This window comes from Sardina pilchardus, chromosome 4 (assembly GCF_963854185.1).
Source record: "Sardina pilchardus chromosome 4, fSarPil1.1, whole genome shotgun sequence".
Lineage (NCBI taxonomy): Eukaryota > Metazoa > Chordata > Actinopteri > Clupeiformes > Clupeidae > Sardina > Sardina pilchardus.
Window position 1 is genome coordinate 29,175,605 of NC_084997.1, and position 24,873 is coordinate 29,200,477.

General features: G+C 48.1%; 1 protein-coding gene across 1 annotated transcript in view; it reads left to right on the top strand.

The window, feature by feature from the left end:
- si:ch211-45c16.2 (mitogen-activated protein kinase kinase kinase 13) overlaps positions 1–23,648 on the top strand; it is a 24,375-nt gene extending 727 nt beyond the window's left edge. Inside the window, exons 2-13 of the mRNA XM_062534912.1 lie at positions 2,722–2,905; positions 4,541–4,732; positions 6,055–6,213; positions 8,701–8,859; positions 9,553–9,661; positions 10,830–10,939; positions 12,133–12,249; positions 16,540–16,683; positions 17,012–17,996; positions 18,385–18,455; positions 19,378–19,669; positions 20,441–23,648. Of these exons, the coding sequence (XP_062390896.1) occupies positions 2,722–2,905; positions 4,541–4,732; positions 6,055–6,213; positions 8,701–8,859; positions 9,553–9,661; positions 10,830–10,939; positions 12,133–12,249; positions 16,540–16,683; positions 17,012–17,996; positions 18,385–18,455; positions 19,378–19,669; positions 20,441–20,539 (2,621 nt within the window). The 3' untranslated portion in view covers positions 20,540–23,648. The remainder of the gene's footprint in view (positions 1–2,721; positions 2,906–4,540; positions 4,733–6,054; positions 6,214–8,700; positions 8,860–9,552; positions 9,662–10,829; positions 10,940–12,132; positions 12,250–16,539; positions 16,684–17,011; positions 17,997–18,384; positions 18,456–19,377; positions 19,670–20,440) is intronic.
- Positions 23,649–24,873: the final 1,225 nt, after the last annotated feature.

Consider the following 24,873-nt stretch of genomic DNA (forward strand, 5'->3'; position numbering starts at 1 on the left):
TGGCGCCTTGGTGTTTGAGAGTGCGGTGTACTACTGTACTTTAGAACAGTCATTCATTTAGCAAACGCTTTGATAAGCGACTCACAAGTGAGGCTCATGGCATTCATTGGGCCCCGAATGGGACATGAGGTGTGGCCCTGTGCCAGTCTCAGGAGAACCACTTTAATCCAGGCAACCCCACTCCTCCCCCTCCCCCTCAATCCCTAGTGATGGGTCGGTCCAGCTGTCAAGAGCACTATGGGTGGAATGGGTGAAACCAAACTCTGGTGGGGGTGAAGGTGTTGGTGGGACATGTGTTAGATTCACCCACTGTTTCCAGGCATACATTTGCACATACAAACACACGTATGCTTAATTATACAGTGGAAAAACACACATACATGATATAGATCTCTCTCTCTCTCTCTCTCTATCTATCTAAGTTTTTATCTCTCTCTCTCTTTCTCTCCCTCTCACTCACATGTAACACGCACACACACACACACACACACACACACACACACACACACGGAGGCCCTCAGCCATATTTAGTTACTGTACATACTGTAGCTGCCGCTCCATGCTGGGGTTGGGCAGGGCTGGGTTTCCTGCATCTGTCTCTGGTATGATGGCCGGCATCTCTCCCCACACCAGCTGGCCCCTCTCCACTCCACCACCCAGTCACTTCTCTCTCTGATGCAGCCGCCTACTCTGTGCCCCCAGAGCCAGCAGGGGACGAGGAGCCATAGATAGAGAGAGAGATAGAGAGATAGATAGATAGATAGTAGATAGATAGATAGATAGATACAGTAGATAGATAGATAGATAGATAGAAACACCACGCCACTCTAGACTGTACTGTTCTTTACTGTACACTACATTGTGCTGTACTGTACTGTGACTGTACTTTACTGTATACTGTGCTGTACTATACTGTACGTTATTGTACTGCACTCTGCTGTACTATACTGTACTTTACTGTCCGTTGTACCATACTCTGCCATGCCAAACCAACCCAATCTAAAGCCCTCAAATGAAGAGAATTTCCTTGCCAAAACTGTACGTATGGTTTTGTGACAGATTTTTTACTAGTTGATTTACTCAGTTCATGATAAGTGACGGAGGAAGGTCTACTTAAAAAGCCTTTATTTGTATCTGGCTAATTCGTAGAAAAAAACGGCAACATGTTTCGACCACACTTGGTCTTCATCAGGGCATGTACAAATAAGTGAGGACTTAAGCCTCACCATCTCACACCCAGTATTGGCTATGTGAAGTAAGTCCAGTGTACCATATATTCATTACAGATGTACTGTACGCAGTGTCATGACTAGTCAGTGTTTTGTGTATGATAAAAGGGTTTGTTGCGTAACAGTGGGAGTAAGAGAGGACTGTATGTAGAGCGCAGCTGAGCTAACTGTGTCCGTCACATTAGATCAGCGTTGTTATTGTCTCCTTGTCATTTTCAGGTCGTGTGCATGTCACTGTAGATGTTATCGCGGCTATAGCCCCTTTCACATGGTCACAGATAGACCATGTTAGCAGCACAACCCAGTGCATGTGTGTGTCTGTAGATATTAGCATGGCTATAGCCCCTTTCACATGGTCACAGATAGACCACGTTAGCAGCACAACCCAGTGTGCATGTGTGTATCTGTAGATATTAGCATGGCTAGCCCCTTTCAGATGGTCACAGATAGACCACGTTAGCAGCACAACCCAGTGCATGCGTGTGTCTGTAGATATTAGCATGGCTAGCCCCTTTCACATGGTCACAGATAGACCATGTTAGCAGCACAACCTAATGCATGCGTGTGTCTGATCAGCATGGCTATAGCCCCTTTGATATGGTCACAGATCACAGATAGACCAGGTCAGTGGCACGACTCATTGCATGCGTAAGTCACAGTGAAGGGACGTTGGTGGGTAGTCTATTGGTGTCAGTCACGTGTCTATTGGTGTCAGTCACGTGTATTTGAAAAAGCAGTAAAAGCAGAAAAAGTTCGCACTTTGCTGAAAAATATTTTTACTGAAAGGGAGCAGACGTTTCAGCCATTAGGCCATTCTCAATGCTGGCACTGGGTCAACCACAGACATGCAATTACCAAATAGGTTACCTGGCGGGTTTCAGGCGAACAAGAGACAGGTGTAATGGGAGTCACAGTGATGGGACATTGGTGGGTAGTCTATTGGTGTGTCAGTCACGTGTGTTTAAAATGGGCTCAGTGAGCTTTGTCGTGTGCGTTCTAGGCATCTGTGCTGTGACCATGTGCTCAGTGCTGTTATGCAGGTTGTCATGGGGAAGTGTGAAGGGACGTTGTTTTTGCTGTGACTGTTTAATTCCTTAATGACGCACACAGCGCACAAACACAGAGAAAGAGAGAACAAGAGAGAAACACACACACACAGAGATATACACACACACACACAGATACACACACACACTACACACACACACACACACACACACACACACACACACACAGATACACACACACACACACACACACACACACACACACACACACACACAGCCCACAAACACAGAGAAAGAGAGAACAAGAGAGAAACACACACACACACACACAGATACACGTACACACAAACGCAACACACACACACACACACACACACACACACACACACACACACACACACTACACACAAACATACTGTTAGTCCATGCTATAGCAGATGATCTGACTGTGTGTTCTGTGTTCCATGTTCCGTGTTCCTGCCCAGACATGTGGGAGGTTCCGTTCGAGGAGATCTCGGAGCTGCAGTGGCTGGGCAGCGGGGCGCAGGGGGCCGTGTTCCTGGGCAAGTTCCGCTCCGAGGAGGTGGCCATCAAGAAGGTCCGCGAGCAGAAGGAGACGGACATCAAGCACCTGCGCAAACTCAAGCACCCCAACATCATCGCGTTCAAGTAGGTACCACACACACACACACACACACACACACACACACACACCCCAACATCACGTTCAAGTAGGTGCCGCACCCCAACATCATCACTTTCAAGTAGGTACCACACACACACACACACACATACTGTACACACACCCCAACATCATCGTGTTCACCACATCATCATCGCTTTCAGCCGTCGCAAATGACAGTGGCAAGTGACGGTTTGCCCTTTTCTGACATCCAAGTCAAGCTTTTTAAGGGAAATCAAATTACATTTATTTTCTAAGCCACTTTTCAAGGATGGAGAGCATAGCACTTATTGGGTGATAAAGAAGACAGTACTGTAACAGCGAAGTGTTGTAGCGTGACGTAACGATGTTGCAATTCGCCACAACGTGCTTTGAACTTACTGCACAATGCAAAGCAATGTTGTGGAGCTCAATTCAGAACAATGTATAGACAATATACTGTAGTGGCACTCTGTGCAGAGGAAGCTGGTGAAACGTACCGTATAACCCAGTGATGAGCAACGCCATAGAATACCATCTGGTGCAATGTGATGTAACACAATGCAACACCTACTCAGGTACAGTAAAGGGAAATGCTGCACAATGTGTTATGATATTATCACATACATTATAATGGAAGGCACTGGATCATCCACTGTGAACCAGTGAGCTCACAGAACAATGTAAACGCTCAAGAGCAGGCCTGTGGTGTGTGTGTAGAGTACACCCAGACAATGCAGTGAGTGTCATCACGCAGTGCAGGCGGGGACAATGTAACGCAGCATACAGTACAGTACGCAGCATACCATTCAGTGGCGAGGGATGCAGTGCAGTTCTATTGTATGGCCAGAGTGAGAGTGAAACAGTGCAATTTAGTGCAAGTGTGTGATGTCCTGTGTCATCCTGTCCTCTCCTCCTCCTCCTCCTCCTCCTCCCCTCTGTGTCTGCTCCTCTCCTCCTCCTCCTCCTCCCCTCTGCCTCTCCTCCTACTCTAATCCTCCTCTCCTCCTCTCCTCCTTCCCTTCTACAGTGACATACGCTGTAATGTATCATTTGTGTGTGGTACCCTCTCCTCTCCCTCCCAGCAAAAACACACTGATATACAAATGTGTACATACATTGTATAACATAAATGTGTGTGTAAATAGTATACAGTATCATAAATGTATATAAATGGGTATACTATATACAGAGGGCCAGATGTGCGAAGAAAGCGCTAATACCGAGTTTCTGTGCACTGTACCTTGCTATATATGCTTGGAGTTTACTAAGCCGTCACTTCTTTACGTTAACAGCGTTCATCACCGCCCATCCCCGCCCCCTCTCCAACGCCAATTGTGTCTGCAGAGCTGAACCGCAAGCACAGTTGAATATCGCAACATTAAAAAATAATCAAAGTTTACCGATCATACAGGCCTGTTTGTACATACCGCCCGTTTCTAAAATAGGCGCAAAAATAAATGTGTATCTAAACTGTATATAACAAATGTGTATATAAGTGGTATATACTAAATGTGTATATAAGTGGTATATACTAAATGTGTATATAAATGGTATAGAATAAAAGTGTATGTTAATTGTATGTAATAAATGTGTGTATAAACTGTATATAATAACTGTGTGATGTGTCCTGTCCGTCCCAGGGGGGTGTGCACCCAAGCCCCGTGCTACTGCATCATCATGGAGTACTGTGCCCAGGGGCAGCTGTACGAGGTGCTGCGGGCGGGACGCAAGGTGACCCCGCGCATGCTGGTGGACTGGGCGACCGGCATCGCCAGCGGCATGAACTACCTGCATCTGCACAAGATCATCCACAGAGACCTCAAATCACCAAAGTGAGTGTACACACGCACACACACACACACACACACACACACACAGCTACACACACACACACACACACACACAGCGGCGTGAACTACCTGCATCTGCACAAGATCATCCACAGAGACCTCAAATCACCAAAGTGAGTGTACACACGCACACACACACACACACACACACACAGCTACACACATGCACACACACACACATGGGTCTCAGTAGAGACTCATCAGGGTATTGGACTAGATTCATGGACTGTGCCTTTAATGGTTAGCACATCATATCTATGGGTCTCAGTAGAGACTCATCAGGGTATTGGACTAGATTCATGGACTGTGCCTTTAATGGTTAGCACATCATATCTATGGGACTCCCATCTGTGTTCCTCTTAAGGAGGAGGCTCATAAGAGCCCTGGTGCTCTGCTCTGCTCTGCTCTGCTCATCTCCGACCTCTCTGCTTCCTGTCTTAATCTCATTGCACTTTAATCAATGTCATTTAAAAGTTGCTCTGTGCTGTGCTGTGCTGTGCTGTGCTGGACGGTGCGGCGCAGTCGACTGAGTAATGCTTGCGTAAGAGCAGGAGAGCAAAAGGGGAAAAATCAGAAATCAGCAGAGAGAGAAGAGAAGAGAGAGAGAGAGAGGGAGAGAAGAGAGAAGAGAAGAGAGAGTTCACGTTCATTGAAGGGGCGGGAAAGGGGATGAGGTGTTCTAGGAAGAGTTACCTCAGAGTCACAACACAATGAGTGCGCTCCGCTTTTGAGGAACAATGTGTGTGGAACCTGAGGTGGAGCAACTGTTCCTGGATATGTCTCTCTTTCCAGTGATCAGAAAACAGAAGTGTGTGTGTGTGTGTGTGTGTGTATGTGTTTGTTTTTGTAGATAAGCTTCTCATGTCAGACAGAGTTCACATCCATTAAGGGGATGAGGTGATCTAAGGGAGAGTTACCTCAGAGCTCCAACACAATGAGTGTGCACAAGTTTTGAGGAACAACATGGAATCTGACATGGAACACAAATAAATGTTCCTGGACATCTCTCTGCTATCAATGTATATGTATATAGTTCTGCTCTAGTAATCGGAAAACAGAAGTGTGTGTGTGTGTGTGTGTTTGTGTCTGCTTGTTTTTTTTGTAGAAGTGCTTCTCGTGTTTATGTCTCTTCTTCTTCTTCATTTGCTCACACTCCTCTTTCCTCTCTTTGTGACATTGTGTGTGTGTGTGTGTGTGTTTTTGTTTGTGTTGTTTGTTTTTGTAGAAGTGCTTTTTGTGTTTATGTCCCACTCCTCTTTCCTCTCTTTGTGACATTGTGCTGTTTTGTTCCTGTGCTTTGACAGTGTGTTGGTCACGCACAATGACGCGGTGAAAATCTCCGACTTCGGGACCTCCAAAGAGCTCAGTGACAAGAGCACCAAGATGTCCTTTGCGGGTACGGTGGCCTGGATGGCCCCTGAGGTGATCCGGAACGAGCCGGTGTCGGAGAAGGTGGACATCTGGTGAGTGACGGATGAACTGCAGCCCCGCCATATATATTCACACACACACACACACACACACACACACACACACACACACACACACACACACATATGCCTACACATGCGCGCGCACACACACACACACACACACACACACACACACACACACACACACACACACACACACACACGTACACATATGCCTATACTGTACATGCACACATACTGTACATACACACACAAACACACACACACACAAACACACGCATGCATGTACACACATACACATGCACGCACGCATGCACGCACACTCATACAAACATACACCCACACCACCCCCCCTCCCCCCACACACAAACATATATATGCACACTCTATTCTCACTTAATAAATCCTCTATTGTTCATTCCTAGTCAGTCCCTAATTATCCCATCTGCTGTCCTCCTCTACAAACAGTCCCCGTATCAAAACACGCTCACACTGTTTCTGTGACCACACATATTCTGCAGCTCATAACAGCATTATAGACTGCAATCGTTAATGATGTGCTAGCACTTCATAAACGAGCTGTTAGCCATGCCTTGTTATGATTAATGGCTCCATCTGTTGCCCCCCCCCGCCCCCCCTGCCCCTACAAACACCCCACAATACTCCAAGATGTTGGTGGTACTGTGCACGTGCAGATACACAATGAGATTATAGCAGGATAATGAACGGTTCCCAGTTCATAAATTAGCCATTAGCCCCCCGTACTCCTTTGCTGTGATTAAGCGTCCCATCTGGTCGGCTGAGGTCAGGGGCGGTTTGGAGAAGAACACATGGCATTAGCATGCGTTAGCCGAGGCTACATCTAAGAGCAGTGCACCGTGTACAGTTGGAGGTGAAAATGATTGTGTGTGTGTGTGTGGGTGTGTGTGTGTGTGTTGTTTTTGGTCTGCTTCTATTGTTTTTATGTAGGTAGGGCATGTTTGTGTGTTCTTTTATGGACCTGTCCTTGAGTCTGGCAAATTAAAGATGGTAATGATGATGATGATGATGATGATGATGATGATGATGAATATTAGCGCTGTAGTAGATACAATATAAAGAGACAGTGAGCCCTGTCTTAATTCAGCACATCAAATGAAAGGAGGCGACTACCGACAAAGTCTTTTGTGCCGTAAACACCATAATGTTATGGCCGGTTGCTACGCTACACCCCGTGCCCCGTGTCTTGCGCGGTGTTTTTTGAAACGTAATATCCTGAAGTGTTATCTCTCGGCATGTGAGCTGGTGTGTGATGGAGAGGCTGTGACGCATGTCTGTAACTCGGCACTCCATTGTCCATTAGCACTCAAGCTAGCTAGCGCTGCCCCTGTCATGTACAGTACTGTATTACAACACCCCAGCACACGTTCAGTCAAATGCCAGTAATGCTACATGTGAAGTGAGTGTAGACACACACACACACACACACACCCTCACACAAACACATACACACATACACACATACGGGTAGTCCATCCTATTCCTATAGCAGATGATCTGACTGTCTGTGTTCCGTGTTCCTGCCCAGACATGCCCAGACAGACACACACACACACACACACACACACACACTCACGTACTATGGTACACTATTGTCGGAGGCTAGGGGTGACCAGTTGCCACCGGCTGTGCTCATATTTCAGTTCTCTTAAGTGAATACTCAATTAGCTGTAATATTCCTACTTAGACCATGTCCTTATTCTCTGATCGGGGAAATTAACCTCAAAATGAGACACTTCATTGTGGTATTCATTGTGCAGGTTGAGTGGGCCATTTAAAAAATGAAATATAATTGGGTCCAGATCCATTAATTACGCCATCTCCTTCAGGCACCATAATAGGGTCCTTTATTATACTGTGGCACTGGCTGCTACTACTACCAATGTACCATGATATCCTGCCAATATCTCTAATGCTCTGGAACTGTTCTAGACAATTCTCTAATAGGGCATTCCTATGAAAAGTGTTATAGTGCTGTTCTAAGTCTCGTTCTCTTCCTGCCAATATTTCTAATGCTCTGGAACTGTTCTAGACAATTCTCTAATAGGGCATTCCTATGAAAAGTGCTATAGTGCTGTTCTAAGTCTGGTTCTCTTCCTGCCAATATTTCTAATGTTCTGGAACTGTTCTAGACCATTCTCTAATAGGGCATTCCTATGAAAAGTGCTATAGTGCTATTCTAAGTCTGGTTCTCTTCCTGCCAATATTTCTAATGCTCTGGAACTGTTCTAGACAATTCTCTAATAGGGCATTCCTATGACATTGCTATAGCGCTGTTCTAAGTCTGGTTCTCTTCCTGCCAATATTTCTAATGCTCTGGAACTGTTCTAGACAATTCTCTAATAGGGCATTCCTATGAAAAGTGCTTTAGTGCTGTTCTAAGTCTGGTTCTCTTCCCTCTACCGGTAATTTGGGGTGGTTCTGTGAAGAGCATTCTAGTGCTGTTCTCTAACTCTGGTTCTCCGGTTCTCCCCGCAGGTCGTTCGGGGTGGTTCTCTGGGAGCTGCTGACGAATGAGATCCCGTATAAGGACGTGGACTCGTCGGCCATCATCTGGGGCGTGGGCAGCAACAGCCTGCACCTGCCCGTGCCCTCCACCTGCCCCGACGGCTTCAAGATCCTCATGAAGCAGACCTGGTGAGAGGCAATCACACACACACACACACACACACACACACACACACACACACACACACACACACACACACGAAGCAGACATGGTGAGAGGCCTCTTCCATACTCACTGCAATAGGGCACACACACACACACACACACACACACACACACAAAGCAGACCTGGTGAGAGGCCCCCTCCATACTCACTGCAATGGGGCACACACACACACACACACACACACACACACACACACACATACACTTTGCTACAGAAAGTATTTAAGAAACAGAGATTTTGAGATGGTGTGGAGCTGGAAGACTTAATCTCCATCTGGTGTAATTTAGATCTGCTTCCCGGAATGGCATATTACATAAACCCATAGATGACCGGTCGTTCTACAGTCCCCAAACAAAGCAAGAGAATTGTTGCTACAGAAAGCATGTAGTATATGCGGTCTGGAAATGAAAGCCCTGGTTTGGTACACTTGCCCTTCAAACTGTAGCTCAAACTAATGTAGATGCTGGCAGAGCAAGCAAAGGACTCTTCCTTAGCTCCCCGGAGCGCTGGACTTAGAAACACTTCACTTCTGAAAGCTCCGAGGTGTCTTGTTTTAATGTGTGGGAAGAGGGCGACTTAAAGGTCTCCAGTGGGTGGATGTTATTTACGGTTCTCTCGTTCTCTCTGCTGTGTTCCGTTCTGTTCCGTCCCCTCAGGCAGGGGAAGCCCAGGAACCGGCCCTCGTTCCGCCAGATCCTGCTGCACCTGGACATCGCCTCTGCCGACATCCTGGGAGCCCCTCAGGAGACCTACTTCAAGTCTCAGGTGAGTGAGAGGCCGCTGTCCAGGTGCGCACAGAATCCGTAAGTCTCAGTTGAACACACAGTCTTTAAGTCTCAGGTGAGCACACAGTTTTTAAGTCTCAGGTATGCACAGAGTTCGTAAGTCGGAAGTGAACAGCACAGAGTCCATAAGTCTCAGGTGAATAGCACAGAGTCTTTAAGTCCCTGGTGAACATCACAGAGTCCATAAGTCTCAGGTGAATAGCACAGAGTCCGTAAGTCTCAGGTGCGTGAGAGTCCAGTGTCCAAATGGGCACAGAGTCTGTATGTCTTAGTTGAGTGCAGCGTCTTTAAATCTCTGGTGAGCGTAGAGTCTTTAAGTCTCAGGTGAGTGTAGAGTCTTTTTGTCTCAGGTTTGTTAGGTGAGCTTGGCATGTGCACTTCTCTCAGGCCTGCAGGTGAGTGCACAGTCCAGTACATGTTCTCAGGTGAACGCAGAAACTCTAGCTAGTTTCAGGTCAGTTTTTGTGGCTACCCTTCTTTTAGGTTGCGTGTCGGACAGAGATTCTCTTAAGTGTCAGGTGTGGCCTCAGGAATGTTTAGTCTCGGGTGAAGCGTGCCATCTTCAAATCACTCAGGTATCCAGGTGAGCCTAGCATTCTTAAGTCTTTGTGATTAGCACCGTGAGTTTGAGTTTCAGGTGAGGGTCAAGTTCAAGTTTCAGGTGAAGTGAGCACAGAAATGGTCAGTGTGTTCAAGACTGAGGACCATCATGACTTGGGTCTGTGAAGAGCATACTGTAGATCGCCAGGTCCAGTTTTATCAGAATTCACCAGTCAGTGCAGGACAAGAGGTCTATATAGTATGTGTATTAGTCTTTCTTCTTGATGTTTCCAACAACGTCCCTGACATTATGTTAGTACATAGAAAGTTCTGAAGAGTATTTTTCAATAATGCATATGTACCTGTAATGTAATGTTCCTGTAATGCCCTTTCATCAAGATACATGCATGACTAGTTTCCACTTAGTAATGAAAGTGTGTGTGTGTGTGCGTGTGTGCGTGTGTGCGTGTGTGTGTGTGTGTCTGTGTGTGTGCATGTGTCTGTGTGTGTCTGTGTGTGTCTGTGTGTGTCTGTGTGTGTCTGTGTGTGTGTGCGTGTGCGTATGTATGTATGTGTGTGTGTGTGTGTGTGTGTGTTTGCATGACCAGGCGGAATGGCGAGAGGAAGTGAAGAAGCACTTTGAGAAGATCAAGAGCGAGGGCACCTGCATCCACCGCCTGGACGAGGAGCTCATCCGCCGCAGGAGAGACGAGCTCAGGTGAGGGGGCAAGACCAGGGGTGTGTGTGTGTGTGGGGGGGGGGGGGGGGTGGCGAGACCAGCACTGCCTTTTCAGAGAACCAGCACCGTTCTGGTTCACGCTCCTCTTGTTGAATGGTTAAATGGGTTTGGAGGAGGAGACAATGGTTGGTTCCGGTGCCCCGGAGTGAGCTTGTCATTCTACAGTTCAGTGATGTACACAAGACCCTCTGTTGATGACGCATACTCAAAAGTGGAAATATCACCACGGTTCTTGAATAAACCAGTTCTTTGTTGATTGAAAAAACAGAGACAAAATGGGAAAAAAAGCAAAACTGTGATGTATAACTTCTGTGTACAGTAGCCCTCCCCAACCCCTAACCCAATCAATCTCTTAATGCAGTAGAATGTACAGTAGAAGGTATAGCAATGCTGCAGGATGCTGTGGCCATACTACTAAATCTTCAGTTAGATTTGAATTTGACAAACAGTGCGAGAGAACAAAAAGTAGGACACTGAAAGATTAAAGCAAATCACCTGTTCAGGAACAAGATGGGCCAAGACAGGAGGGGAGAGAGAGAGAGAGAGATGAAGAGAGAGAGAAGAGAGAGAGAGATGTAAAGAGAGGGGGAGTGAATGAATGAAGTAGATACAATAAGTGGGTCAGTGACACTGAGTAGGACTGGAAGCATTCAGACGAAGAGCGCAGTGAGCTCACGGAATCTCCTCTGGAAACACGAGTCCTAAACTCAGGAACACGTTCCGCTCTTTAGAATTCTCAGAGCTATACGTTCAGGTGTTGATGGCATGGTGTGTCTTGCGTTCTGTCATTGTCTTTCTCCATCCACCGTCTTCCTCACTCCTATACCTCTCTGTCCTTTACAATAAACATATCTTCATTCTGTTCTTTTCCCCTCTCTCTTTCTCTTTCTCTCTCTGTTTTGCTCTCTCTGTTCATCTCTCTCTCTCTCTCTGACTCATTCTGTTTCTCCGTCCCTCTCTCTTTCTTTCTCTCTCCCTCTCTGTCCCTTTTTCTTTTGCTCTCTCTGTCCTTCTCTCTCCCTCTCTCTGTCCCTTTTTCTTTTGCTCTCTCTGTCTCTCTCTCTCTCTCTCTCTGTCCCTTTATCTCTCTCTCGGTCTTTCTCTCTCTCTCTCTCTCTCTCTCTCTCACTCTCCCTCTCTCTCTCTCGTTCTCCCTCTCTCTCTCTCCGTAGGCATGCTCTGGACATCCGAGAGCATTATGAGCGGAAGCTGGAGAGGGCCAATAACCTCTACATGGAGCTGAGCGCCATCATGCTACAGCTGGAGGTCCGCGAGAAGGAGCTCATGAAGTAAGGGATACACACACACACACACACACACACACATACATTACATGCACGGGCGGTGGTAGCGTAGTGGTTAAGGAGCTGGGCTAGCGTGCAGTAGCCTGTAGAGTGGTGCTAGCGTAATGGTTTAGGAGCTGGGCTAGTGTGCAGTAGCCTGTAGAGTGGTGCTAGCGTAGTGGTTTAGGAGCTGCGCTAGCGTGCAGTAGCCTGTAGAGTGGTGCTAGCGTAGTGGTTTAGGAGCTGGGCTAGCGTGCAGTAGCCTGTAGAGTGGTGCTAGCGTAATGGTTTAGGAGCTGGGCTAGCGTGCAGTAGCCTGTAGAGTGGTGCTAGCGTAATGGTTTAGGAGCTGGGCTAGCGTGCAGTAGCCTGTAGAGTGGTGCTAGCGTAGTGGTTTAGGAGCTGGGCTAGCGTGCAGTAGCCTGAAAAGGTATGTGTACAATTCCCGGCTTCCACCGCTGTGCAAGGCACTTAACCCCAAGTTGCTTTGGGGACAATGTAATCCCTTGTAATATAGTTGACATAAGTCACTTTAGACAACAGTGTCTGCTAATGAATACCGTACATGTGAATGTGAATGTCAGTGTCCTCTCTGGCGTCTGGTCTCTCCTCTCCTCTCCTCTCCTCTCCTCTCCTCTCCTCTCTTCTCTTCATCTCTCCTCTCTTTACCTCTCTTTACCTCTCTTTACCTCTCCTCTCCTCTCCTCTCCTCTCCTCTCTTTGTCTCTCCTCATCTCTCTTCGCCTCTCCTCCCATACAGCAGATCTAATGACCCAGTTCTGGTAGATCAGTGCCAGTTTGAGGCCTCATATCTTCTAGACAGCTGAGGTCCAGATTCTTTGCTGCTCACCTGTCCTTCTCTTGTACAGCATGTAGACCCCATATAGGGAGCATCTCTTGTGTCACCACAGGGTTCTGCCTGTGTATTTTGTGAACCCTGTTTCTGCTTTGTAGCCCAAATTGCTTCACCTTAACAGTCAGCAACTGGCTCACCTCTCCTCTGGCAGTGTTAACGCAGGCCGGTTTCACCAAGAGCCTCTTTTGAAATGCCTGTGCAGTCATGGAAGAGTGAAACTGACTCCCTTGAGAGGGCTGTAGTCTGTTTTCTTTTTCTCTCCCTCTGAACACCCACAAGCTGTCCCTAATACACTCACGCAACTGTCCCCAATACAACCTCAACCTCCAGTTTAGATGCTTACACGTCATTGGATGGCCCTAACCTCCAGTCACACCTGCCCTGGCACTAGGACAGGTACACCTCACTCAGGTCGTCCCCGATGGCACAAACCCACGTGAAGGACGTCAGGGAATCCCCAGTCCCAGTAAGACTCTGATGGCTTAGGGATTCCTCCGTTCTGTCACCTTGTTGTGATTGGATGGAAGAAGAGCTCAGCGGTGATGTCATCAGGGATTCCCTGCCATATTTAGAACTCTAATCAAGGGATGTCCTCAGTTCAGGTTTTCCCCTCTGAGGGATGTCCTTAATAACTCAACCCACACATGCCATAGTCATCATACGCACACACACACACACACACACACACACACAAATACACAGAGGGAATTCCCACGCCTCGCTAGCTTCCTATGCACAAAGCGAGCATTGCCTGCTACATAAGTCAGCAACAGGCGCTCCTCTGGTAGTGTTAATGTAGGCCATTTTCACCAAGAGCCTCTTCTGAAAGACTATTGTTGTCACGGAAGATGGTACTGACTGGCTGATTTAAGAGAGCTACAGTATACTCTGGGTTGTCCTTTACACTGATTGGCCAGTTAAACACCCACAAGCTGTCCCAGATACACTTACACAATTGTCCCCAATACACCAACACAATGGTCCCCAAAACAACCTCAACTTCCTGTTTAGATGCTTACACGTCATTGGATGGCCCTAACCTCCAGTCACACCTGCCCTGGCACTAGGACAGGTACACCTCACTCAGGTCATCCCCGATGGCACAAACCCACATGAAGAACGTCAGGGAATCCCCGGTCCCAGTAAGACTCTGATGGCTTAGGGATTCCCCCGTTCTGTCAGCTTGTTGTGATTGGATGGAAGAAGAGCTCAGCGGTGATGTCATCAGCGATTCCCTGCCATATTTAGGAATCTAATTAAGGGATGTCCTCACTTCATGTTTTCCCCTCCGAGGGATGTCCTTAATAACTTAACCCACACATGCCATAGTCATCACCTCCCCACACACACACACACACACACACACACACACACACACACATACACACACAGAGGGAATCCCTGTGCACCTGCTAACTTCCTATATATACACAAAAGGGCTATCCCCAAATCCCATAGTTGTCAGCATGCTAAATCTCATTTCCTATTTGGCTCACTTTAGGCTCTAGTAAGCAGGACGTTACACCCTGAAGGACACTTCTGAGGCTGTTAGATTATATAGCTGTGTCATTGCCTCTGAATGGCTGTGTTTAGTTTTATTGCCCTTTCAGTATTGTCTCGAGGAAGCCAACATAAGCAGTATCTGCTGCACAGTGAACGATCCTGCTACAGTAGATCAGGGCTAGCAGATTTTCAGTGGAGAAAAGTGCTTTCATGGATATTTGTATTTTTGTATGACCAGGAAAGGTCAACAACACCAAAACATCCCACAATAAGCAACTCCAAGCCTATCCTCTTAGCTGCTGAGAGTCGTAGGGGGAACTTGAGTGTCTTAAATCAGATTTGATCCTATGGGGCATACCCAACTGCCCTGTCTATGTGACTGGTCCTACTATAAGAGATTAGATCCTATGGGGCATACCCAGCTGCCCTGTCTATGTGACTGGTCCTACTATAAGAGATTTGTTCCCCCTGGCTATGAGACACCTGGCTGGCATAGAACACATAGAATACCTTCCAAGCTGTTTACAAAGCCAAGGGTTGTCCCTTACTAGCTGGTGGGGTACCTAGGTTTGTGCTTTGATCCTTTAATCTGTACCAGAGGAAACGTCCTTCAGTCTTGCTGACAGTGACACCACAGAGGATATACAGTATTCTGTGTGTGTGCACATACACTACTCACAGATAGTCAGGGATATTCGGCTTTCAAAGCCAGAACTCCTTAACTTTTTGTGAGTAGTGTAAGAGACACCAAAGCTATGGGGTTTACCCTCCATGTGAAGGAAGAGGAGGGGGGATGGAAGAAGACTTGGTGTGCTCCCTCAGGTTGTCAGGGTAATCTCTCGAATGCCTAATGACGGCGACCTAGAGGCACGTATTGGAAACCTCCAAGCAAAGACACAATCAGTTCCTGTGAACTGTCAATCAAGTGTTGTGGGGGCGCAAACCAATCCTACCCGGGCCACGAGCCAACCTTTTGTGCTTACGGTTACCGGCATGTGAGCTCAGTTACGGGCAGTTACGCGACAGTACAGTGGAGGGACAGCGATACCAGCGGGGCGGTCAGTGACCGTGGCGAGGCGCGGTGCGGATTGATGAGGGCCCCCTTTACAAAAGAGCGACCTGACGGCTGACACCAGACGTCTGGGCAGTCCTCCGCTGCCCTGTCTGTGGAGTCTAACCTTCCCACAATCCTCACCTTTGGCCCTGTGATCGTACCCTGACACTTCCATGGTAGCTCAGACAGGTTTCTAGGGAAAGACAATCCTGCCTTGCAGAGGTTTTTGTTTTCCTCCATTCTGAGCCATAGATCTGCCCGAGGTTTCTGTTTACTTGCTCCTGAATACATGGAACTGGCTAAATGGTTGCCTAGCAGTTGCTCTACACAATTCATACTTTGCAGTCACGTTATACCTGGCGGTCAAGAAGCGCTGCCACGGCGAATGACCGAATGAAATCCCGGCTTATCCAATCGCACAACAACTGCCTGTATCTGGCATGTAGTTTTCACCACAAAACACCAACTTTCATGTAGTAAAATTATCAACATCCTGGGAAGACATCCGTGATTAGTTTACTGGGTTGTGTTGCTGGACAATGATGTTCTTGCCCCGCCAGCCAGTAGTGGCGACGTCATGTGCGAAGTATGAATTGAAATTGAGTTGAGCTGAATTAAGGTGACTTTGCTGACGTGTCGTTTTGTCCTATCAGTTGTTTTGTCCATTGCCCTATGTCTCATCACCTTTAGTAGGCCTACTTCCTGTAGGCGTGTCCTCAAGGTTCATGTTCAAGCTATGGCTCTGTAAACCAGCTTGAGATGTATCAACATACTGTATGTGCAATACATTAACAATGGGACACATGTTGCAGTGGCTCTATACAAATTGAGTTGAGTTGAGTCAAGTCCTTTGCTGACGTGCGGTTGCGTCCCGTGTCCACAGGAGGGAGCAGGCGGTGGAGAAGAAGTACCCGGGCAGCTACAAGCGCCCGATGGTGCGGCCCATCGTCAGGCCCAACGCCGTCGAGAAGCTCATCAAGAAGAAGGGCAGCGTGTCGCACAAGCCCGGCGCCCAGACGCCCAAGAGGTCAGCACGGCTAATTTAATAACTACGCTAATGTAATAATGTAATACTTGCTGATGTCATAGCCTAAGCTAGCTCTTAAGCACAAACATCGGTGGGTCAGCTCAGAGCTGTCATTTCTCATTCATCACATTTAGTTTGTGTATTACTGTAGAGTCTACAGTGTAGACTCTTGACTGACTGTACTTTGCCCAACATTTGATTTAAGACTCTGTATGTTATAAGGTACAAATGTGTGTATATGTATGTAAGTATGTATGTATGTATGTATGTATAATATATGGAATGGAATGTATGATGCATGTGTGATAATGTTGTGACTGTGCTCCAGGCCTCCAGACCTGCTCCGGGCGGATGGCATCCCCAGTGTGGACCCCCTCCCCTCCCCATCGCCCCTCTCCGGCAGCCCCAAGGTCTCCACGCCGCCCGGCAAGGCCCGCTACCGCAGCAAGCCGCGCCACCGGCGGGCCAACAGCAAGGGCAGCCACAACGACTTCCCCGGGGTCCTAAAGAGCAGCAGCACGGGGCTCAGCGGCGCGGCCAGCAGCGAGGAGCAGCAGCTCCTCCAGCAGCAGCAGACGCAGCAGCAGCAGCAGCAGCAGCAGCAGCAGCAGACGCCTCAGCTCTACCACCACCACCACCACCTCCAGCAGCCCCAGCAGCCGCACCTCCTCCTGCACCACCTCCCGACGCTGCCAGCAGAGGGCGCCCTGCTGCCGCAGAAGCGGCGGGAGAACGCGGTGGCCACCTGTGCCAACAACCTGCGCTACTTCGGCCCGGCGGCCGCGCTGCGCAGCCCGCAGACGGACCACTTCCAGCGCCTCGTGTCCGGCTCCAACCCCGACCTCATCCCCACCGCCGGCACCGCTGACGACGCCGACTCCCGCCGCGCGGCCGGTAACCTCGGCGACGGTGTTCCGGACGCGGCGGCAGTGGCGGTGGCGAGCGGAGAGGACGGCACCGGCGGCGCTCCGATGCCGTCCGCCGTCATGGGCCTGGCCGTGTCCAACTCCTCCCTGAGCTCGGGGCCCGGCCCGCTGTGCCCCTGCTGCCAGGCGCACCCGTACCCGGACTGCCCGCACTGCCAGGAGGAGAACGTGCCGCCCATGCCCGCCGCCAGCCACCCCGAGATGCCCCACTACTCGCTGCTCAGCACCTGCGAGGGCAAGCCCCAGCCCGCCGCGCCCCGTCTCGGGGAGCCCGTGTCCGACGCGGAGAACCAGGGCCGGCAGGGGGACAGGGAGAGGGCAGAGCAGGGCGCCCCACGGAGCAGCCTCCCCCCTGGGGTCGTTCGCATGCTCCGGCCCCTCAGGAAGGTGAGTGGAGAGAGTCTGACCTTTTTATGTTTTAGGTTTTAATGTTATTTAATGTAACGTTACTGTATGTTCTTCAGCTGTCTGTTTGCGATACCTCACTGCCTGCAAACCACTTGGAGCAATTGTGTGGATATTCAGAGCTAATTGGATGCCATTTGAGCGGCTGTCTCACTTTAACACTTTAATTTGATAGCTTACGTGTGGCAGCTCCACTAGTTTGACCTTGTTTGACATTGTGCTTGTGTGTGTGGTGTGTGTGCGTGTGTGCGTGCGTGTGAGTGTGAGTGTGAGTGTGAGTGTGTGAGAGTGTGTGTGCTTTGATGTACCGGATACAGATGCTGGGTTGGCTATTCTGATCGCTTTGCTCTCTCTCTCTCTCTCCCTGCAGACTGGGGATGACTCATCAGAAGAGGAGGAAGGGGAGGTGGACAGTGAGGTGGAGTTTCCACGGAGACAGAGGTGAGGGGCCGCTTCGCCGGTTATTAATTATTGACGGACTATTTTCTCTCGATCGACCTCGTTCGTGACTGGAGATGATCTCTGGAATAGAACAGCCGTGTATAGTTTCATCCATAGCCAGACATGCTGTGTGTGTGTGTGTGTGTGTGTGTGTGTGTGTGTGTGTGTGTGTGTGTGAGAGAGAGAGCGTGAGCGAGATAGCGGAAATCAGGACCCGAGGTGGATTCTCACGTCTCATCTCCAGTGACACACTGACAGGTGGAATGGCGTGTTGGGTTGAACAAAGACGCCATAGCCAGCCGCTCACCACTTAGCTCTGATATGAATAATGAATACCATGGAAATTATGTAACCCACAAAGCTAAATCACTTCTAATAACAACCGATCCTCTGGTTGTCTACAGCTGCGGAAAAGAAGCTGTTAAGCACAGAGATGTTTTGCATGAATTATTGATATTTTGATATTGGTTTGTTTTCCAAATCGGAACACAACCGAACAAGGTGAACTGATTTAGAACTTCTATATAGAACTTCTATATGTGGTGGAGACCCAGTACATGTGCTGCAGTGTAGGCAGGCGGGCAGGAGAACCATCTAATGTAGTGAAACATAGAGTACAATATACTTCTGACAAGCATTAAGGATCAAAGAAAGGTGTCTGTCTCCATAAGAGTGACATAACACTGTCATGATGCATGAACCCTACTGTAACTCAAAGCCAAATCACACTTAATTACAGAAGCTATGTTATGTCATAAGTGTTTATGACTTGTTTATAGAGTGTATAACACGTTCATGACCGTGTCATGGCACCTTTATGTAGATGATGATGACCTTCTTTTACTACAAGTAAAGTGTAACCCAAACCTGTAACCTCTTCAGTGTGTAATCTTCCTCTCCGTTCCCCCTCCTGTTCTTGCAGGCCCCACCGCCACATGAGCAGTTTCCAGTCGTACTCGACGTTCAGCTCGGAGAACCTGTCGGTGTCGGACGGCGAGGAGGGCAACACGAGCGACCGCTCCAACAGCGGGCCGCTGGAGCGGCTGAGCGGCAGCCAGGAGGAGCAGCTGGACGAGCTGCTGGCGCACACGCCCGAGATCCCCATCGACATCTCCACGCAGTCCGACGGCCTCTCCGACAAGGAGTGCGCCGTGCGCCGCGTCAAGACCCAGATCTCCCTGGGCAAGCTGTGCTCCGACGAACACAGCTACGAGGTGAGCAGGGGCGCAGGTGATGGGGAGGTGTTGGTGTTGGGGATAATGATGAGGTGTTGGGGATAATGATGAGGTGTTGGGGATAGTGATGAGGTGTTGGGGATAGTATTGAGGTGTTGGTGTTGGGGGTAGTGATGAGGGGTTGGGGATAGTGTTGAGGTGTTGGTGATAATGATGAGGTGTTGGTGTTGGGGGTAGTGATGAGGTGTTGGTGTTGGGGATAGTGTTGAGGTGTTGGTGTTGGGGATAGTATTGAGGTGTTGGTGTTGGGGATAGTATTGTGGTGTTGGTGTTGGGGATAGTATTGAGGTGTTGGTGTTGGGGATAGTGATGAGGTGTTGGTGTTGGGGATAGTGATGAGGTGTTGGTGTTGGGGATAGTATTGAGGTGTTGGTGTTGGGGATAGTATTGAGGTGTTGGTGTTGGGGATAGTATTGTGGTGTTGGTGTTGGGGATAGTATTGAGGTGTTGGTGTTGGGGATAGTGATGAGGTGTTGGTGTTGGGGATAGTGATGAGGTGTTGGTGTTGGGGATAGATAGTGTTGAGGTGTTGGTGTTGGGACAATTTCTCACTCTGTTTTTCTCTCTCAAGTTCAAGTTCCAGTGAGCGTTATTATTAGCGTGACAAATATGTTTGCATTGCTAAAGCAGAACATCTAGACATACTGTACATTTACACAAATAATGCCTGGAAAATAGCACATGGCAAATAGACTATTAGAATAATCTCTCTCTCTCTCTCTCTCTCTCTCTCTCTCTCTCTCCTCTCAGAACCCGTTGCACTTTGGGGACTCCGACACCGACTCCGATGCCGAGTGTTCCGACGCCACGATCCGCAACCCCAAACCCTGCGCCCCCTCTTCCTGGTGAGGACCGGACCAACCTCGCAAACCCCGCCTCTGCACCGAGGGAAACCATGGCAATAACCAACCAGATCGGCTGTATGCAGCCACACCCTCAGCCGCCCACCCCCCCACCCCCCACTTCCCAAACTCGCTGACAACCCCTCCCCCTCCCACCTGCCCTCAATACCCAGTCACCTTGGCAACCTAAAGCAGGGATTCCTTCGAATGACACTGTAGCAAAATATATAGCATTCAAAATTTTTATTTTTGTTTGAGGTCTCGAGGAAGTGAAAACAAAATCAGGAACTCTGTATAGATGAAATCAAAATCGAACAAAGAAAAAAAAAACAAACAAACAAAAAAAAAGAACTTTGCAATGTAGATGATGTGTGGATGGAGCAAATTTGCTAGAGCGGCCAGATTTGGGACACTAGTGTTCGTGACCCGAGAGAGACGGGGCATTTGTGTAGAATATGAAGCAAGCGTGTGTCTGTGTGTGCGCGTATGTATGTATGCGTGTACTGTATGAGAATGTGTATGTCTGTGTTGAGTCTTTGAGTTCTTGGGCATAGCAGTAGATCAGTGTAGTTGAAGACCATTCCATGATGGGGGACCAGCTGTAGACTGTCCTTTCTGAAGGGACGGACCTGATAAGCGTTCCTCCACCCTTGCCCCGCCCGTCCACACCTCCACCTCCACCCTTGCCCCGCCCGTCCACCTCCACCTAATCTAGCCAGCCTCCTCTCTCTGGCTACGCAGAGCTACCTGTTTAATCTTTAGGTTTACAGAATCAACCCCCCCCCCCCCCCCTCCCCGATACACACACACACAGGCATATAGCCCCCCCCATCTATCCCCTCCCCAGCCCTGTCTATCGCCTCAGCAGGGGGAATCAGGGATGGTGTACCCCAAGTTTTTAAACACCAGCATGAGACGTCCATCCTCCTGTCTGTCCATTCCCTCTCATTCTCTCTCTCTCTCTCTCTCTCTCTCTCTCTCTCTCTCTCTTTCTCTCTCTCTTGCTCTTTCTTTCTCTCTCTCCGCCAACGTGCTTTTGTTCGAATGGATCTCTTCTCCCTCAAACCCATCCGACCATAGAAGCCCTCTCTCTCTCTTGCATGGCCCCCTGCAAGCGTTCCACTAGTCACCGGGTTCGTCATCACCGTTGTCGTGGACACCAGGACGATGGAATTCGGAGGCGTCCGCCCGCCCCCCCCCGCCCCGCCCCACTCCGCCGCCTCAGACAGGATCAGGAAGTGGGCCGATCACACAGGAAGCTGTTTGGAGGCAGTTGGAGGCCTGTTTGACATCAGAAATAAACACACACACACACACACACACATACACACACACACACACACATACACACACACACACACACACACACACGACTATGCGCTGCTCTTGTCCTTCGCATTGTTCCTTCATCTCAGGAGTGTTGGAAACAGAAGAGGACCGAGAGACTTAATGGACGAGCACCAGTAAGAACAAACGGAACCCGTTAAGGACTCCTCATGTAAACCAGGTTCTAGTCTTCTGGGCAGACCTGTGTCTCTGCTCATCTGTCTGGTTTAACACGGTTGACTTTTTTTTTTCTCCTTATGTTTTCCTGATCATTCACCTGCCCATAAATAGTTGAGTTTATGCAGTGTTGGTTTTTGCGGTGGATTTGCAGTATCCCTTTTAAGGAGTTCGCTCAGGCATAAAAGTCTGTCTTTTTTTCCGTTGTTGTCGTTGTTGTTGTTGTTGTTGTTGTTGTTATTGTTGATCTTGCCGTTCCTGTTGATGTTATTGTTTTTGTTTATGCACTTGTTTCTTTGTCTGTTTGCGTCGTTGGTGCTGAATGAGCGTATAAATGAATGTTTACAGAAAGGTTTAAAAAAAAAAGAAGAAAAAAAAACACACACACTAAAGAAGCACAGGCTCGGCTCCCTGCCCGCCCACTGTGGTCAGAGGCTTGGACCAGGAACGAACCAGCAATAATGTCGGTTTCCGCTCAGGCTGAAAATAGGTTTGACCCGCTCAGGAGTGTCCAGCAGGCTGGACAGACAGACGCTCGGACAAGTCGGAGGTGCGGTTTAGTGAAAAGCAGCTTTCGAGATCCTTTATATTTTTTAACTGAGAATTCCAGAATCTGATGCTCAGGTATTGATTTGACCACAGTGTTCAGCGTAATAGCAATGAGTGACCACTAGGTGGCTGCAGACTTCTTGATATACATATATATTTTTACCCCCACAATCCTTGCTGACAAGGAGAGATGGTATTTAATTTTGCATTGAGCCCAGTAAGGCTAAACTGACTTACTACTTAGTGAACTGTGTCATACTTGTACTGCTGTCACAAATTTGTATGTTTTGTTTTTTCTATCCAAGTGAAGGGATACTGCATCTTCCCCCATAAACTTTAACTGCTATCTAGCCTATCCATTTTAATTATTGTCTTTCATTTTATGGTGTATGTATTGAAGGTGTCATTAGATTGGCCAGTTGTTAAAAATTAACTAGATAAAAGTGATATCTTGTTCTTGTTTGTGAAGAGATGTTGGCAAACGTGGCATAGCTTAAGCTGTGAAATGAAATGCTTCAGCCCGTTTCGTATGGTTTTCACGCTTTTGGACAGTTGCCGACAACGAGTTCCAGGTTTCCAGGCAACCAGAGTGCCAGAGGAAGAAGCAACCACCAGGAGAAGAGCAGTGCAGAACCAGTATTGTTTCTGGACTTCTCATCATCTTGTCGTTACGTCTAATGTCTTGATATCGGTCAAGCCGCCTGCCTGTTGTACAGCCACTTCACTATAAAGGGGTGCATTTCCCAAATCCATAGTTGCTAACTTGCTAACCTGTTAGCAACTCAGTCGGTTGGCAATGGGAGATTGCATTGCAACCAACTTAGCAGCTATGGTTTTTGAAAACATGCCTCAGATCAGCAGTGTCAGAACTGAGTTTTAGGGTCAAGTAGACCAAATGCCAGTCAACTCAAAAGACAAGATCATTAATTATTATGATGTGTGGGGGATTTGTTTTTCATGAAACGGGCCCATTGTGTTGAATCAAACTTTTTCATTTTGTTTACGTGTGATCCACTTAATATTACACTATTCTGATCACCAGAAATCAAAACTGTGGTGTTACGCAATTATGACTGGCGAATGAAAGCCATCAATAGATCCTTGTAAAGTATCATTTATTTTATTTGTTGATTTAAGTTTAATTTAATTTAATTTAATGTTATTTTTTTCTCTTGGATATTTTGTAGCTGGCCTACATGATTATTAAGTTAACTTATTATGGATAACCTGGACAGGTAAAAGAAATCAGTGTAATAATCTCTTGACTTATTGAATTTTTTTGCTCGTTTGTTTCTTTGTTTATTTTCTGTTTCTTTTGACGTCTCAGTAATTCTGACTGGATTGAAAACCTCTGACGCGTTCCTGAGTTGTGTAAAGGAATCGTTATGGAACACTGTTGGAAAAGAATAATGCTACAGGACTCCTTGAGAGGAAAAAAATCCCTTCTGTAACTTCTCTTCTTGTCTCTGTCCTCTCCTGACGGTGGTCTTCAGTTCCCTAATGATCTTCTCCTGTAGGCTTGTAAAGGCTCCCACGTCCCGCCCCAAAGCCGAGTAGTTATAGGGTGACGTATTCCCTCACGCATCAGCTGAAGCTGTGTTGACCAACAGACGTAGCCAGTAAGAGCTTTACCATCGTGTGGGACGTCCAGGACACCAGCCTGCCCAGGTCAATCTCTCAAGGGCATTTCCTCTTTTTCTATCTGTCCAATCGCAAGCTGGTCCATTATAGTCCCGTGTTTGAGGTTGGCGTCGGTTGGCAGCAAGGGAGCGTTGTCCGTGTTCCATCTTATCAAGGATCGGACAGCTCCGCAGACAGACAGGAAGGGGTCTGCTCTAAATGCAGGCACTTCGCTGGCATGATGCCAAAACACATCCAGGATACAGTGTTAGCTCCTAACCACACACACACACACACACACACACACACACACACACTGGTGTAATCTGGACTCTCTGGTCTCGGTTGCCGGGTTGCAAACATGTATTCAGCTCTAGTGGTAGGTCAAGATTGGTAGTGTTTTAGTGCGTAGACTTTTACAAGCAGAGAAAGACCGACTCCTAGGAGAGGCTGGCGCTGTGGCTTGCCGATCCGGCCCGCAGCTGGCCCATATCCGGTCGCAGGCCGGCGGCTATCTGAGCAAGAGGAAGTACTACACTGTCAGGGTATAGACATCTGCCAACACCTCAGCCAAGGGGTGATTCTCTCTATATATATTTCTTTCTATCTCTCTCCTCCTCTGTCTATCTCTCTCCTTTTCTCTCTTGTTCCCTCTCTCTCTCTCTCACT